The sequence below is a fragment of the Agelaius phoeniceus genome, chromosome 15 (assembly GCF_051311805.1).
Source record: "Agelaius phoeniceus isolate bAgePho1 chromosome 15, bAgePho1.hap1, whole genome shotgun sequence".
Taxonomy (NCBI): domain Eukaryota; kingdom Metazoa; phylum Chordata; class Aves; order Passeriformes; family Icteridae; genus Agelaius; species Agelaius phoeniceus.
This window is the reverse complement of record NC_135279.1, coordinates 18,057,281-18,075,269: the sequence shown is the minus strand read 5'-3', so window position 1 is coordinate 18,075,269 and position 17,989 is coordinate 18,057,281. Positions and strand designations below refer to the sequence as shown.

Below are 17,989 nucleotides of genomic sequence, written 5' to 3'. Positions count from 1 at the left end.
GCTGAAGCACGTATGCCAGGAAAAAAATCTCCTATGGGAACACAACCACTTCCACAACAACTTTTTTGGAATCCTGCTTGTAATTAGTTTCCTGGATGTGACATCACCGAGTTCTGGGGTCCTGTCCCAGCCTGGCAGGCCAGGAGCTGCCACCAGGAACTTGGCAGATGCAGCAGCTGGCCCAGCTGTGGGAGCCCTGTGGCTGTGCCCAGCTCTGGGAGCTGCTCCCTGTTTCCCTGAGACCTCCCAAGGCTTGGGAAGATGCACCAGGGCTGTGGCAGATCCCTGAGGATCTCACTGCTACATCCTCTCTGTTTATCTTCCCCTCAGATCCAGGCAGCTTGCCCTTCCTCAGCAAATTTAAAATACTCTGTTTGTAAAGGATCAGGGACCAGGAGCTTTCCCCTCCACACACCTGCCCAGGCTTGCCCTCCAGTTTTCACTTGCATTTGGGCTTTTCCTTGCTGAATTTGCAAAATTTTGCCAGGTTTTGACAGCAGCAGCACAAAGGCACCAACCCAGATGGAGGCAATGTGGGGGTACTTGTAGAAAGCATCAGATTTGCTTTAAATCTGCAGTTGAAACCTCCAGTAATTCCAGCCTGGGCTGGTCCCTCGGAAGGAAAGCCTTGAGCAGCAACTCAGGGCATGGATCCAGCTCAGCTGGATGAGCTTTAATGTCCCTTCCAACCCAAACCATGCTGGGATTCTGTGATGGTGCCTCCTCTCATTTTGGCCATACCTGTTCAGAAAAATCTGGTCATTCAGGTACAAACACTTCTTTCTTTTGAATTCTGTTTCTCCAGTATTGCAGACTCAGCATTTGTTACATTTTCAAGATACCACATAACAAGTTTTTCTAAAACAAAAGATTTGGAATCCACAGCATTACCGAGATAGACCAAAAAAATCAGGCTGGAATGACCTCACCACCTGAAGCCATGTAAACCAACATGGCAACACAGCAGGAAGCCTTGGGAGGGTGGTAAAATTAAATTTTTCCCAAGCAAAACATTTTTATTAATTTGATAACCACCAGCATTTTATTTTGACATCAAGATCCCAGTGTAGATAATGGGAAATGGCAGCTTTCTGTTAAAAGCTTTTTTTTTACAGCACCATTCAACGGGCTTAGAAGAATTTGCTCCATTTCTGTTGGCAAATTTCACCTACAAGCACCCCTATATGTTATGTGTTTTAAAAAATATTTCCATATGCTAAAGGAATGCAACTGGTTGCCAAGGAAAGTGGCTGTTACAGCAGCAGGCTGGGGCTGTTTTTCAAGGAAAAACTGCTGCAGAAACGAGGTATCCACAGAGGTGCACTAAAGCAACACTAACTGCAGTGACCTTGAGATGACCTAGACCTCCTCATATTACAAAAATGAAAAGGGAGTTAGAAAATCTGAGGCCAATTAGGCGCTTTTTTTTTTTCCTGGAGACATGATGAAATTTCCTGAAACAAAAACTTTAGCAAATTCTATAAAATACTTCTAGCTTTGGTGGAAAAATAAATTATTGCCTTTTTATCTCCTCATTCCTGAGGCACAGAACTGGCCCACTTCTGTTTGTGCAGATGGATTGGAGGGAAAACACCCAGAGAAGGGCCAAGTGGTGAGATTCTTGGCACGAGCAATTAAGTGTGAAGTTATTCTCAGGGCTGCCTATTTGTTATTGCAGCAGGAATCATTAAGATTATATGGAAAGATATTGTCTGGGAAAAAGTGTGAAGTCAGGATTATGCGTCCCGAGCTGTGATTTAGGGGCAGAGCATCGCCCGGCGGTGGCCGCGCTCCGGTGGCTCCAGGGCTCGGCCTTGGTCGCTTCGCTCCCGAGGGACATCCAGGGGGAGCAGGGGCAGCGCCACCGCCGAGGGAAGGGACTCCCCTCGCTCCATGGAGCCACGGCCGGGACCGGGCAGCCAGGAGCTCCTGAGGGGCTCGGGAGCAGCCGGGCCGGGCCGGGGCTGTGCTGTGCTCGGCGGGCCGGGCCGGGCCGGGCCGGGGCTGTGCTGTGCTCGGCGGGCCGGGCCGGGGCTGTGCTGGGCTCGGCGGGCCGGGCCGGGCCGGGCAGGGGCTGTGCTGTGCTCGGCAGCCCGGCCCGGCTCTCTCGGGAAGGGGCACCGCCCGCCCGGGCTGTCCCTGCCGCTGTCCCCGGCCTTCGCCGCCCAGGAGGGGCTGAGCCAGAGCCGCACCGACCTCGCCAAGGAATTGGCGCAGTCAGGATCTCCCTGCCCTGCCGTGCTTGCGGCAGCCCAGGGGCTGCTCCTGCCTTTCCCCCCTTCCCTGGAGCCGGGATCAGGGGAGCAGAGAGCACAGAGGGACGGGAGCCCCGCCGAGGAGCAGCGGGCGGGACTGGGGAAGTGCGGGGGGTCGGGCGGAGCAGGCGCTGCCCCCTCCTAAAACCGAGGCTCCACATGCGGAGCCCGGGCGATATCCGTACCCAAGGGAAAGGAAAGGTTTGGGGCAACCCCCGGCGCCTCTTTCCTCTTCCCCGCTCCTGAGAGCCCCGGTTTGGGGGGCGGCTTTGTGTCCACACCAGACGCTGCTGGCTCGGACCTTCCCGTGGCAGCCGCTGGGCCTGGGGACAGGGCTGGGAGCCAGCCGGGGTGCCCGGGGCCCTGGGAAGGAGCCAGCGGGATGTCCCTGCGGGATGTCCCTGCGGGATGTCCCTGCCAGCGTCCAAAGCAGCCCCGGCACTGGGAGCCGCCGAGGTGTCTGCAGAGTGCTCCCAGTGCCTTTTCCCACTCAGTCCATCCCCGAGGAGCTGCAGGGTGGGGACTGCAGACCTGCAGAGCTCGTCAGGGGCGAGAGAGACCTGCGAGAGCGGCGGGGTCACCGCGAGCGCGGAGCCTCCCCGTGCTGATACAGGAACCCCACAGAGCATCCCTGAATTCCTGTGCCACGGGGATTATCCGGCCGGGGGCTGCTCCGGGCTCAGCCGCGAGCAGACGCTGGGAAGGACGAGACGGGAGAGAGGATGGTCCCTGCAAACACTCCCAGAGGCAGCCGTAACCAATTACGGTTCCCAATTAGCGCTCCCACAGCGCTGCTGGTGCTCAGGGAAGGCAGCGGGGCCGTTCCTAAGGGAAGACAAAAGGTTCTCATCCCTGGAGCCTGGCTGGATGCACCCAGCTCCTGTGCTGAGATGTTCAAAGCCCAAGGAAAATACTGTGGGATCTCTGGTTCAGTTGCAATTTTGATCTGTTAAATTACTGTTTAAACATTTTAAAGAAAATAATCTCATTACTAAAACAAAACAAAAGTACTAAGGGCAAAAATGAACCATTTCAGTCAGTGCTCACAGATTTTAGTGGGCATGTGCCACGCGTTTGGTGATGATAGAAACACTCAGGGAGACTGAGTGAGCTCAGACAGCCTAAACCAGAGAGGCCTCGACTCCCTGCAGTTCCTCACCCTGCTCCAGTGCCCAGAGGTGTTCCAAGAGGATGTTACCTACAGGCTTGGATAATCACTGCTGATTTCTGTTATCCCCTGCCCTGAATTGAGTTCTGCTGCAGAACAGCTCTGCAGAGGGCAGGAGCTCTGAACAGTTTGGTCCTGGTGTGTGAGTGATTAACAAGTGACTCGAGTTCTGTTTCAGCACCACAGAGCATTGCACAAATGTATTTAAAGTATCCAGGGAAAAGCTGGAGCTTGGAGAACCCAATGCTGGCTCCATCCCCCCGCCCTGCTGAGCAGCAGCAGCTGGGGGCTGCGGGGCAGGGCAGCCCCAAATCCTGTCACTGTGGCACAGGGACAGCCCACACAGACACCACAGAGAGCCTGGGTGCCAGAGCAGCTTCCCACGGGAGCAATTCCCACTGCAGGGACGGGCAAAGCTGTGTCTGGCAGCACAGCCAGGCCGGGGAGTGATCCTGGAGACTGAGCCTGGAAAATTCCTGGAATTTTTAGCAAAAGCTCTTCTGGGATGGAGAACAGAAAAGGGTCTTTTCCAAGGTCCTTTCTCTCCCTTCATCTCCCCAGCGTGGGCAGCAGGGCAGGGGGGAATTCCCTGTGTCCCTGTGCTCAGGTGATTTCCCACCTGCAGAGCTGCCCCAGCCCTGGCCCAGCACAGGCAGGAGCTGGAGCTGCTGGAGCCAGGCCAGAGGAGGCTCCAGGATGAGCAGAGGGATGGAGCAGCTCTGCTGGGAGGAAAGGCTGGCACAGCTGCCATTGTTCACCTGCACAGGAGAAGCTTTGGGGGGACCTCAGGGTGGCCTTGCAGGGCCTGAAGGAGCCCCAGGAAACCTGGAGAGAGACAATTGACAAGGGATGGAGGGACAGGACACAGGGAATGGCTCCCACTGCCAGAGGGCAGGGATGGATGGGATATTGGGAATTGGGAATTGTTCCCTGTGAGGGTGGGCAGGCCCTGGCACAGGGTGCCCAGAGCAGCTGGGGCTGCCCCTGGATCCCTGGCAGTGCCCAAGGCCAGGTTGGATGGAGTTTTCCCCTCTGGAATTGTGCTGCTTTAGCCCCATCCACAGGCAGTTTGGGAAGGACTTGGCAGGAGAGGCTGGGCCTGAGTGAGACCCCAGTGCCTGTGGGGGTCCCTGGGGTCCAGCCCTGCCCTCCTTGCCCACCCTCCCAGGGCACTGCCCGGCCCCATGGGCACTCCATGCTCAGGACAGTGTGTGGGGAGAGTCCAAAGGGGCCTCAAATCCCCCCAGGATGGGTGGGAGCACCCAGGGCCTCCACAACTTCCCTGGGAAGTTCTCTGGTGGGAATCACAGCCAACCATGAAAGGCTGCAAGGGAAAACCCACAAAACAACCAAATCCAAAGGCCACCCAGGTGTGCTGGAATGTTAAAGCCTGACCTCAAGGTTTACACTGCAGATCCATCCCAGAGCTTTTGTGGCTTATTTGGATAATGATATCCAGCAAGGCCTTCAGAACCCCGTCACAAGCTCGGCCAGGCTGTGCTTCCACAGAGCACTCCTGGCACCAGAGGGGATTGGACTCACTCAGCTGCAGGGGCAGCCTCAGCCTGACAGCAGCAATGCTGCTTCCAACACTCCTATCCAGAATCAAGAGTGGGGCAAGGATAGCAAGAAGTCATCTGCACTGGAGTCATTCCTGAGGCCTGGATTTGCCAATGCTGAGCTAGAACTGCTCATACTTACAGTGGAGTTTCTGGCACCTCCAAAACCTTTTCAGGGCAGTGTCTCCCAGAAACACCCACCAAACCCAGCATTGAACAAGTCACTGCACAGCAAAGGAAAGCCCAAGGCAAAGCTTTTCCTGAGTCAGAGCCCTGGAAGACTCTGCACAGCTCAAGGCATGGAGGTTGCTTCAACAAGCCAGGAGATGGGGAGTATTTTAAAAATTCTATCTGCATTCTTGGTAAAGTAAGAAAAATTCCTTGTGATGTTCCTGCAGAGGCAGTGAGGTTCAGACCTCTGTGATGGGTGAATGAGCTCAGCTCCACATCTCACTGTTCGTCCCAGTTTGTCCTGAAGAAAGGGAAGGGTGGAACAGCAGCTGCCAGCCCCTGTGCCAGAGCAGGAGCTGGGCTGTGGCAGATGGGTTTGGGCTCCACATGCCCTGTGTCTTCCACTGGGGTTGGGCTGGAGGGGCATTTATTGGGCAGGGACCCCCCAGCCAGGCTGCTCCAACCCATCCTTAACTCACACCCAAACTCTGCTGAGGTGACATCACTCATCCATTCATGTGAAAAATTAAGTTCAAACTTTTTTTTATTAAGCACATTCCACAGTACAAAGCTTTAGATCATGAACGATATCTGTACAATTTAACAGTTTCAAGAAGCTGTTCATACATCAACTTTCCAAACAGATAATTGGCAAACATAATTACAAGTTAGAATTAGACTATCCCAGTGCTTTGAAACATTAATATCGCAGTAATGTACAGTTGCTCAATTATGGTTAGCAAAACAAAGTCCAGAGTGCAGCCAGGATCACTACCATGAATCCCAGGAGTCGAGTTCCTTGGGTGCCAATCACAAAAGTCCACTGCTATGTTACACAAAGCACAAAGAAGTTTAGACTGCATGTCCAAATACCATTATCTCCCAAGGAAAAACAGGAATTTAAATCTTACACATGCATTTTTAAAAAAAGGACTCCGCTCTTCAGAAACAAAGAACCTTTTTCTTCAGGGCTGCAACAGATCTTTTTTAAACAGTTTAATATTAAAGCTATTAGATGAGAAAGGGTAAAGTAAGACACTTGCACGAACTACTGTCAAGCTTACCAAAAAGTGACCTTATGGACGCTCAGGAGCGAGTTTGCTCTTCTGGACTTCATCACATTCGCTCATCTGGATGAATAAATAGCTGGAGTAAGAGGGAGGGTGGGGAGGGGAGCCCCTGCAGTGCCCCCTGCGAGGGGCTGGGCTGGTGACACCTCGAGCTCCCCCGCTGTCCCCTGGCCCACCCCGGGACTGCACAGGGAAAGGCAACACCCCCACAGAGCCAAGAGCTGCTGCCAGCACAGAACAGCACAGAACACAGACAGGGATGGCAGCACAGCCCGTGCCAGCCGAGCCCTCCCGCACAGCCGGGACCGCGCCGGCCCCGCACGCGACAGCAAATCCACCTGGCATTGCTCCACGGCTCCTCCTGGCCCCAGGACAACGCAGGGGTTTTGTGTGACCACACAGATGACGGGGGACACTGTGAGAACTGAAAAAGCAGCTATGGAGGCTCCCTAACAAAAGCATGGAGGAGCCAGGACACGGCAGCCGATCCTCCTGGGACACCAGCACGGAACTGGCACAGGAAGCAGAGCGGTGACTGGAACGAGCTCCTCTCACCGTCACCAAGTGTCACAAATCAAACATAAATAATGGAACTTTGGCCCATGGTATCTTCTCCACTGAGCAGCCAAACTAATGCTACCGAGGACATCAGCAGGGGCTGTGAGGCCCCACTGGTATCAGAGACACACAGCTGCAAATCCCGCGGCACAAAAATATAAGATACAGAACATAAATTAAACAGTTTTTAATTTTTAAAAAGTTTAGAAATTACATTTTAAAATATGTAGTTCCCATTAAAAAAAAAAAACCAAAAAATAACCAAAACAAAAACCAAAACAAAACCAAAACCCCAACTAATGAATACTGAAAACCTCCTTTTGCAGAGACAGTGTCTAGGTAATCATGTCACCACCAGTGCCAGGGGTCAGGACATCCTGCTGCCAAGTGCCACCACGCTGAGTGTTAGGTGTGTAGTGTCAGGACACCCTGAGGCTGGCACCAGAGGCTCTGCTGTATGTACAAGGTATCTACATGCTTACACAGTATCCGAGATGAGGGAAGCACACAGGGAAGGAGGGGGACTACAGCAAACATCAGGAAGCGCAGGACGGGGAGTACAGAGCACAGGGCAAAGGAAAAGACAGTGCTATACAACTAGTTCAGATAACCTAGCCTGAATTACAGGGAATCTTTAATTTAAAAGAAATTATTGGTGCAGAAACAAGTAAACTGTAATCCAAAAATATTACTGAGCAACTCAGAAATATTTCTAAGAGTCCAACGTACACCTATGGAACAGAACGGGCTCTGAACCTGCCATGGGGAACGCCTAAAGGACAGTGGTGACTGGAAAGCAAAGCTCTGTACATTCTGGGCATGTGTTTGGCACCCAAATTTCACTGGAGAATGTTTTTTTTTTTTCCTTTAAAGTCAGACAAAAGTGCAAAGCAATATAAATTAGGCCAAGTCCTTTCTTGACTTCTGATTTATATCTGAAAAACAAGCCATCAGAGTTCAGTTTCTACGGACAATTTACATGTGAAGCTTTGGATTTCTCACAGCAGGGAAGGATAGGCTTCTGAAACTCATCTACTCCAAGTCAGTGAATTTGTAGCAAATTCAAAGACGACCATTGAGAGCAGGAAAGATTAAGAAATTTAGATATAGAATTGTGCTGCTTTGCATCTACACAGCATCTAGAACCAATTCTGACTTTAGCTGTCAATCATCTTCAGGCATGTAGTAGCCAAAAATCCAGTAGTTCAAGACTGTGGAACCCTGAAAAAGACAAAAGACAAGTGAACTGAGAGGAGGCACAGAGCAAGCAGCATCCCCAGGTGCTCAGGCCCACAGCATCCTTTGCATCCAGTCTAGGAGGGGAAGGGCAGAGCACGTGCAGGAGGTGACACTCATGCAGGACAGCCAGGGCTGCTGGCCAGGCCTCTGAGCCCCACTGCAGCAAGAGCCAGGCTCTGCATGGCTCTGGTCCTTGGCAGTGACCCACAGGCAGTTTCCTCTCCCAAAGCCACAGTCCCAGCCCTGGTGGGCACAGCCAGGGACCCAACAGCTCAGCCCCCTGAACCCAACCCAAAATAGCCAGGGGATGGTTCTTTCTTCCTCACACTGCAGAGGAAGAGTTCTGCACAAGAGGCAATTTCAGCTACTTTAATACATGAGCAGCTTTTAGGAAAACAGACAAAACCCTCAAATACTTTGATAATCCCACTTCCAGCCTGATGGCTCTGTTATCAGCTTGGAGGCAGTGTAAGGTCTGAGTGTAATTAAATCTGAACTTTGATTTTACCTGCCACTTCCCAAAACCATCTTCAATGGACTAGGGAGAACTTCCCTCTTCTGATCTGACATTCCCATGAAAGGTTAAAACATCCTTAGGCACTTGCTCTTGACTTCCCTTCCCTCAGCCCAAGGCCTAATGCTTAATACCAGAATATTAAACTATCATATGGTAACAATTTTTATCATGTTACAATAAACAACAGGAATTCAACAGAAAGCAATAAAACTCTCACAGCCAACTGCCAGGACTGTCAAAATTGATCCACTTTGAAGAGCCTCACATTGCAAAGCCTGTAAAAACGTGTGCAGGGCTGCTTCAAAACTCACAAGACTGTGATGTTTGAAAGCTTATAAAACTGTTTCATTAAATGTCATGATGAAATATTAGCTGTTTGACCATAATTTTATGTAGATTTAGGCGTTTTGGATTCTGAAGTCAGACAAACATGTCAAAAAGTGACATCACAGCATCTCTGCAGTAGAGGAAATAGCTGTTAAGGGACTGTCATTACCAACAACAGGACCTGGGGGCTGTGTGGTCCCAGCTGTGCCTCCTGGGCTAGGCAGACTGAGCTGTGCTCAGCTGCCAAGTGTGCAGGGTGTGAGCAGCAGAACCCCCTGCCAAAAGCATCTCCCACTGCCCTGACAAACCCCCAAGATGGAGCTGTGTGTGCCACGTGGCCAAATGACACCAGCACGGTGCTGGCTCAAGGAGTGACAGGAATTTTATACAACTCCTCATTTCTTGACCTGAGGGAGCAGCTGGAGCTGAGCCAGGGCAGGGTTGGCTTTTGGGAGAAGTTTCTCCCCCCCAGAGGGTGCTGGGCACTGCCCAGGCTGCCCAGGGAATGGGCACGGCCCCGAGGCTGCCAGAGCTCCAGGAGCCTTTGGACACCAGGGATGCACAGGGGGGATTGCTGGGGGGTCTGGGCAGGGACAGGAGCTGGACTGATGATCCTGTGGGTCCCTTCCAGATCAGGACAGTCCATGATTCTGTGTTTTTTTTGTGCTTAAGACACCCTCTATGTGGCTTTTAAAGACCTATGCCCAATCTGTACTTTAAAAACAGATTTTGTCCATCTCAAATTATCCTTTTAGTTAACAGAAGCAAGCACTGATGCAGGACTGGAAGGCAGATGGAGACTGTTTATAAAATGCAGCTTTTCCAGGTGTCCCTGTCCTGCCCCAGGCAGGATGAGCCACTCCATGACTTTCACTAAGCTACCCCTGCAGCAGGGTTCTTAAAACCTGCTGTGGAGGGAAGGTTTAGCTGGGATTCTGCACATGGCCCACGTTCACAGCATTACAGCTCTTTCTTATTCCAGGGCCTGAGTACAGGAATGCTGAGAGGCAGCTCAGCCTGGCAATGGCCAGCTGCTGGCTCAGACCCTGCAAAGCAATGTGCCAACAGATCCCAGTGTCAGATCCACAGAGGAGGCTGCCCTGGTGCTTTTAAAAGGAGTTCGGTAGCAGGGAAGGCAGCTAACCCTTCCTGAGATGAAAGAAAACTCATCTTTTAGCAGGAGCACCTCAAAGTGTGTCTCCACAAGGGAAGGGATTTCCCAGCCAGACAGAGGTCCTGCAGGAGTGCAAAAACCTGGGGAATACATTGCCACAGCAGGGACAAATGTATCCAGAGAGATAATAAAAATCCCTTCTTACAGGAAGGCTTTCCACACCACATTTAAACAGAGTACTCATTCTCTACTTCAAATAAAGTAAATCCTTCCTGTTGGGGCAATGTCACTCCCAGCTCCTCTTGCTGTGGTGTCTCCATTCCTGGGAAGCACTGGCAGAGCCTGCTGTGCTCTGCAAGGCAGTGCCTGTGTTCCAAGCCCCAGCACTCACAGGCAGGTGTAGTTTGAAGTGCAATTGTTGGCAGAGAGAAGAATCCACACTCCCAACAAAGGGCTTTGAGCACTGACTGCAGTGACTGGCAAAGGGAACCAAACTCCAGCGAGTTCTGGGCTCTGGTTCAGACAGCTCTGAGCTGTGCTGGTGAGCTCTGAGAGCTCTCCCTGCCACTTGTGCTCCTCACAGAGCTGCTGTTCCTGCCCCAGGCTCAGATCCCTGCACTGCTCCTTGCACAGCTCCCCACAGCCAGCAGGTACATGGAGAGCTCCCACCAGCTCCCACTTCATGGGACAGCTGGAATGTCTGTGCCACACACCAAGGCTCCTCAACTGCCAGCAATGCTGTGAATGCATGACAGCTCTCTCTAACATGCCTGAACACCCAATTATAACCATAATTTATATAAGAAGGGAGAAGCCAACAAGACATGCTGGAGCATGACCACACAAAGACCAGATGGGGAAAGAAGTGGCATAAAAAGGTTTAATTCTCTTAAGGAAAACCTCAGCTTGTTTGACTAAGCCAAGCTGCAGGCAGAGGGAATGTTTCAGACATTTCCCAGCCCCGGCCAATGAGAGAGCCTTACCTTCTGAGGGCAGTAAAGTGCAGACTGTTATCTGGAGATGTAGGTGTATGTTCTAGATGGAGAGCGGGTCTCGTTCTGGGCACTCGGTGGCACGTTTAAGAAATCCCAAATCAGAATTGTATCATCATGGGAACTACTAATGATCTGAAATTCATCAAACTGGAGCCTAAAGACACGTCCTGAATGTTCCTGTGGGCAAGAGGCAAGCAGTCAGCAAGGCAAGAGGAAAACATGGCAGTGCACTGGTATCACACAGGGATCTGGACACACAAGGTATGTTCAAACTCTGCTATGCTGACTAAAAAACCCTCATAATTATACACAGATACAAGAAAAGCTGCTTTTGTATGTAAACTCTTTACAGAAACACACGGCTCCCAAATCTAGTGCTGTACCCTGAGCCTCCCTCAGTGGGCCTAGCCCAGCCACAGGCTGAGATTATTCCAGATAGAAGCTGTCTGTCCACCAAGGAGCAGCAATTTTGGCCCCTGGCTGGCACTGATGCTCTGCCAGGGCTCCTTCTCTGCAGAATTCTCTGCTGAGTCTGTTTTTGTGCAGCCCCAAACAGCACATCACAGCTCCACCCTGCTGAGAGGATCCTCATGCTCACACAGCAGCAGCCAGGAATTCAAACTCTGCCATAAGAAGGGGAGCACATGCTCCAGCAGCTCTTCCAACAAATCTCCAAGTGGCCCAAGAAGCCCAGAAAATGCCCTCCCTTTAGTCCAGCTTATCCATGTTCATTAAATTTAAAGTGAGGACTCTGCCTTTATTGAAGAACTAAGCCAAGCTGGCAGAGTGATCCCAAACCCCAACCTAAGCCACAGGATACCTACAGAACATAGAAACAAACAACTTTTTCACTAAAACTAAATAAAAGAATAGTTAAATCTCATCTCTGTACCAAGACTGCTGAAGAGAAAGAAAAAGGAGAAGCATGTCCAGCCACATAAGCCCTTCTCCAGGTGCTGGAAAGGCCAAACACATGCATCACCTACAGTCAAGGACTCGGAGTTGCTATGGGCTTGTCAAACTGACTCCTGAAGTAAGATTCCACACACATTTGGGTGGAAAGAATAAGGAATGCATTCCCCCATCTATTTTTAATTAAGTCTGCTGTCATAAGCCAAAGCCCTCATTACAAAGAAAAATATACCTTAAGCAACTTAAGCTTTAAATGTGACTGTCCTCTGAAGGCCTGAGAGTTCCTGTGGCAATCTGTTGGACTCAGCCTCCTTCCCCCTTCCCAGCTATTCCTTCCAAAGTGAAGGGTTAGGAAAAAAGTTTGGGAAAGGGTCACAAGATTCTTGCCCTTTTTTAATAGGAGGAAATTTAAAAGCAGCTCTACAGTGATATTAGGGAAACACCAATAACCAGAGTGATTTGATACAGTATCATGATGATTTCTGTTTCTTTTAAGAGTATCTGAGAATCTCAAACCAGAAAAATTTGATCCTTCATTTAAGCTCAGATGCAAATCATTCAGGATATGATAATAAATTTTTCTTTATTTTTAAGCACTATAGACTTCATAAACCGCCCTGACATTCCCACCTATCCCAAAATAATGCACTGAAACACCCCTGACTGCTCCAAATTAATTAATTTTTACTTACCACTAACGTACGCAAGCATAACGTACTTGCTGGGGCACGAGGGTCAAGAGCAGCTTGCAAGTCCCAAACTTTAATTTTCCTAAAAGTAAGAGAAGAAAGAAATTATGAAAACATAGAAAATAACATTCAAAGCCTCAGAAAGCTTGCCATGTTTTCCCTACAGCTACTTGCTCAGGATCAAGGACACTGTGAGAAATACTAATGCTCAAGCTTGTAAAAGCCAGGTAGTTTTGAGTTTCTTTGCAGCAGCCATTCCAGTGATGGCTCTGTGACAGACAAGCTGACAATGCACACACAGACCCCTCCTGCAATGTGGGAATGAAGCTGGGCCCACCAACCCCAGGCAGACACTGAGCCCAAATAAAAGGCTACAGCCAAACCCAGTTCCAGAATTGTTTTCAGTAACTCTCCAGGCAGAGAAAGAAATAGAGAATTTGGATATGGATGTAACTGCCATGAATCCACAATGCACTGCAGACACTGAGCAAGCCAGAAGTACTCTGGAGAGGAGTCCTGCCATCAGCCCACAGAAATGGTCTGCAGACTCCTGAGAGCCCCACAAGAGAAAGGCTAAATTTTGGGAACTGCTTTCAGACCTACCCATCGTAGGCTCCACTAACAATCCTCTTGTTGTCGAACCTGATGCACCGAACCAGCTCTTCATGGCCTTCTAATACTCTTAAACAGGCACCACATTCAATGTCCCAGAGCCTGGGGAGAACATAGGAGAAAGGCTGATTCCCACACCCAGGGTTAAGCATCTACTGCCTGGTTTGCTATTGGGGGGGGGGGGGGGGGGGGGGGGAAGTATGTAATTTTCTTAAAAAAGTGTCATTCAGAGCAGCTACAGTACACATATTAAAATTATTTTAAGCATTCAGAATCACATGCAAGTAAAGCTCAGATGTGTGTTATTCTGGGAAATTCCAACAGTTTTTTCTGTTCTCTGTAAGCCATTGATTAGAAGTTCAGAAAATAAGAAAACCAGGGAGCAATGTCTTCTCCATTTCTCCCAGCAGAGGACAAGGCGATACAGCAGCAGATAGGAGGTTTTGTTCACTCTGAAGCCTCAGTGTCCCACTCTTTCACAAGGTTGTGAAACTTTACTCCCACACTGAGGTAAGCCCCATTCACAAACCATCTGCTCCAATGGCAAGCCATGCCAAGGAAGTTTTGCAGCATCAGAATTGAGGGAAATGCTGTTTTCAGGACAGAAGGCCCCTGTTGCCCAGGCCAGCAGCTGGTGGCACCCACCTGATGGTGTTGTCCGAGGAGCCGCTGACCACGAGGCGGTCCCGGTACTGCAGGCAGGCGATGCCGCGCTTGTGCCCGTTCAGGGTCCGCACGAACTCGCACGTGCTGGTGCTCCACACCTGGGGACACAGGACAAACCCCCTGAGAGCTGCAGCAAACAGCCCTTCTTCCGCATGAGAAACCACGAGGAATTCACAGACAGAGGGGCCTGAGGCTCACAGAGGAGGGAAAACCCACAGAGCATCTTCAGAGGCCAAGAGCAGGGCCCAGGGCACCAGTGGGGACCCAGCAGGGACAGAGGCACAGGCACTGCTATGGCACTGAGAAGAGCTGGGGGTTGTGTCTAAAATATTTTCAGGGGGCAGAGACTGTTCCAAATTATTTCAAAACCTTGATAACACTTCCTAAGTTAAAAATAATTTTTAAAACTGGAGTTAGCAAACACAAACCCCTCACACTTTTTTACCAAAGAAATTATTAGGAAGCTCTTAGTAAGAGAAAGTCCAAATGGCCTTTAAGCTTGGTCTTAACCTTAAAGGATTCAATCAACTTCACCCATTTTTAATGAACTGTAATTGAAATTGTACCACAGAGTATAAAGTGCCTCATTTTCCAACTCAGAGTGCAGCAGGATCTCTGGCTGAGATTTGGACATGGGACTGCCAAGAACTTCTTGGCCCAGGCTAAGGCAGCTCTGGTTCACAGAGGGCAGGGTGGAAATGCCTTTGTTATATTAGTGCACTCTGGGTAACTCAAATCTTCTGGTATGTCACAGCCTTCAAATTCAGCCTCTGAATCCTTCAAACATGGCACAGCCTGGCTGAGCTGCTGGGAAGGCATGGTGAGGAAAGGCACTGCTGAGGAATTTCATGTCTGGACAGAACTGCCAAGTGAAATTAAAAATACCACTGGAAAAAGGCACAGGATGTGCCACATTGAACAGAGCAACTGATCTCGAGACCAAGAGTTCAAACAGCAAATGGGCTTTGCTTTTCCATGAAAATATTCCAGTTGTGGAATACAGTTGTGGGCACAGTTGTGTGCCCAAAGTCACCAAGAGCCAGCAAGAGGACACTGCTCACTGAGGGACACCAGAAAGGCCCTGGAGCAGAGCTCTGCCACTGACCTTGATGGTCCTGTCCCCCGAGGCTGACACGATGTACTTGTCATCGAAGTCCACCACGTTGACAGCAGCGCGGTGTCCCACCAGCACGCGGCGCAGCGTGATGTCCGTGGGAGAGGCCATGTCCCACACGGCGATGGACCTGTCCTTGGAGCACGTCACCATCAGCCCATTGCTGAACCTCAGGTGGAGCACGGCCTCGTTGTGGTGGATCAGCGTGTTCAGAACCTCCCCGGTATTTACATCCCAGACTCTGTGGGAGACAGCAGTGTTATCCCAAGGAAGTGATGGCTCTGTGGAGGGAGAACAGGCACAAGCCTGCCCCAGTCTCCACAGGAGAGCTCTGGCTGGCTAACCCCTGGCAGGGCTTGTGCAAGGCAGGAAGACGGCTCCTGAAATGTCCTCACTGCCAGCAGAACTGCACGTCAGGCAGTGCTCCATGTGTACTGAACACCCCCTCAGTAAGAGTCATGACTGCAACATGTCACAGGGCACTAAAGAAACCCTAACTGAAGAAATTATTGCATAGTTGGCCATCAGCCACTCCAAAACTTCAGGATATGCCTTGAATCCCTCAGGTCATATTCTTTCAAAATTCCTAATGCTAAAAGAACAAAATAGATTTTGAAGAAAAATTATTTAATATGATCCTTTGCCAAGTATGAGTATCTTGCTTCTGGAATACAAATATCACATTAATCGTAGGGATGTTTTCTGATATTTAGAGATTATTGAAAATATTCCCAGCCCTGACACTCAAATTATTTTTGTACAAGAACTTAACACTCACCTCACTGTAGAATCTGAAGATCCAGTTACAATAACTCTTTCATCATATTGCAGACAAAGAACTGAGCCAGTATGTCCCGTCAATACTTTCAAACATTCCAAGCTTGTTTTGTCCCAAATCTGTTAGAAAAAAGAAAGGTAAATGGCTTATCAACATCAAGAACATGGATCAAGACTTGAACATTGTCACAGCTGCAAAGAAAGGAGGACAACCAGATGCCATGAGGGGTGAGTCTGTCCCATCAGTAGGGTTTGTCCTTTCCTTTAGCTTTAGCAAGTTTTGATGTAAGTTTTTGAGAGAACAGTGAAAAATAACCAAGCACCATGAGGAGATCAAATCCTGTCCAGCCAAAGAAGTGCCAGGGAGGATGAGCATGGAAGCAAATTCCTGGCAATGAAACAGCCACAGCCAAGGCCAGTGGCACACAGACACCTGCCCCTCCTGGGGGAACACTGGTTTCAGGGCAACCTTTGTGGTTAATGGACATGATCCCTGGCAGTGCCCCAGGCTTCCAGAGCAGAGCGCAGGTGAGGACTTTGCCAGGCTCAGACATCCCACCCTCACCAACCAGACACCGTCCCATGAAGAGACACCAAGAAGCACAGGCAGCTGCCAGGGCAGAACCCCAGTCACAGCCAGGGCAAGGACCAAGGGAAGTGCTCACCTTAATGGAGTTATCTCGTAGGCCACTAATGATCTTCTCATCATCATACTGTAAACAGTAGACCCCTTTGCTGTTCTCAGAGCGGCACTGGATCCTTTGCAAGTTGTGCCTCCCACATCTCCAGTTGGATTCTATAGTCTGACCAGAGGGCAAAAACAGGAGTTGGGCCTCAGGCTGCAGCAGGACTGTCCCACACCCCCAGCTTCCCACTTTCACACACACCATCCTTGAATCTGAAGGACATAAAACAAATCTCTTCTCCTGCTCCCAATAAAGACACGCAAACCACAATGAATTACCATTAGCACTTCTGTCATTTGTCATGACAAAAGCTGTGTTTATGGAGGAAATCATGGTCAATCAGCCTTAATGATAATTTCACAAGGAGCCATTAGAGCGATGCATTCCAGAACCATCTCCCCCCACATTTATGTGACCAACCAACAAAAGCTGCAAAGATGAGACCAGGAGCTCACATGCTGCCTTGTCTAGCCTCACCTCGGTGATCAACATTACAGAACTGCTTATTCCAACATGTGGGTGAAGGGATTTCCTGGGTCTTCCCTTCCCCTACCCAGCCATATCACCCATTAATTGTACTTACACACCTTGGAAAGAGGTGTTGAGATATGAAACCCTCCTGAAAGTATCTAAAATCCTGATAAAAATAAAGCTCAACAGGAACTATAAGGTTTCAAATAACCCAAACTTGCTTTCCTCCCCCCACTTGAAATCTGTGAAGAGTAATTCTCAACAATTTCATTCGGAGAGGTATTTTTAAGGAGAGAGACCTAACATGCCTTAAAAAGCTGCAAACTATTTCACAGCAGAACCAGCATGATTTTTCAGGTCTTAATCAGATTTACTCCTTGTTGGAAAATCAGTGCTGGATTCAAAGAAATGTGGGGTTTTGGACAGGAAGATCCTAACACAACCCTAAGAGAATGTGTGCCCAGAACTCCAGGCCAACACCTGCAGCACCTGGGCAGGCTGGGATGCTTTCATCAGAATAGGCCATCTGTTTAGCTATTTCCCTGGGATTCTCCCCAAATACTGCATGGAAACCTGGGGAGAAGCTGACAGACTGGCAGTTTGTTTGGAAAAGCATATTTATTATGTAATCCTAACTTCCAAAGCAGTAGCAGGCACCTCTGCAGCTCCTCCAAGATTAAAACTGACTGAACCCGCAGTAAAGACAGAAATGGAGTATGACTGTGACATCCCAATTCTAGGAAAACATGTCTCCTTCAAGGGAAAACTGACTTTCCACTTTGTCTTCCACTTGTTTGCTCCTTAAATTGTCTCCCATTATGCAATTTGGAGAGAATTACACCCAGTCCTAATACAAACCTGATGTGCCCCAGGACTTTGTCTAAATCACAAATATGAAGAGACGCTTCTAGAGGAGCAGCTGACAGATCACTCAGCCCCCTCATTCCCTTCCAGTTTGGTAGGGAAACCAACAAAATCAGGATAGTGAGGGTGTCAGTTTGGGATCAGCTTTCCTGGCCAGCCAGTGCCCTGCTGATTGGCACACTGGGAACTGGGCCCAAAGCTGGCACTGCCCTGGGGAGATCATCT

At 49.8% G+C, this 17,989-nt stretch overlaps 1 protein-coding gene across 4 annotated transcripts in view; it reads right to left on the bottom strand.

The window, feature by feature from the left end:
- Positions 1-5,679: 5,679 nt before the first annotated feature.
- Positions 5,680-17,989, bottom strand: part of FBXW11 (F-box and WD repeat domain containing 11) — a 57,810-nt gene continuing 45,500 nt past the window's right edge. For all 4 annotated transcript variants that reach the window (XM_054642726.2, XM_077186284.1, XM_054642727.2 and 1 more), the window contains 8 exons: positions 16,409-16,546; positions 15,745-15,863; positions 14,958-15,207; positions 13,832-13,950; positions 13,178-13,288; positions 12,578-12,656; positions 10,962-11,150; positions 5,680-8,002 (listed from right to left, as the gene is read on the bottom strand). In XM_054642726.2, the coding sequence (XP_054498701.1) occupies positions 10,989-11,150; positions 12,578-12,656; positions 13,178-13,288; positions 13,832-13,950; positions 14,958-15,207; positions 15,745-15,863; positions 16,409-16,546 (978 nt within the window). In that variant the 3' untranslated portion in view covers positions 5,680-8,002; positions 10,962-10,988. The remainder of the gene's footprint in view (positions 8,003-10,961; positions 11,151-12,577; positions 12,657-13,177; positions 13,289-13,831; positions 13,951-14,957; positions 15,208-15,744; positions 15,864-16,408; positions 16,547-17,989) is intronic.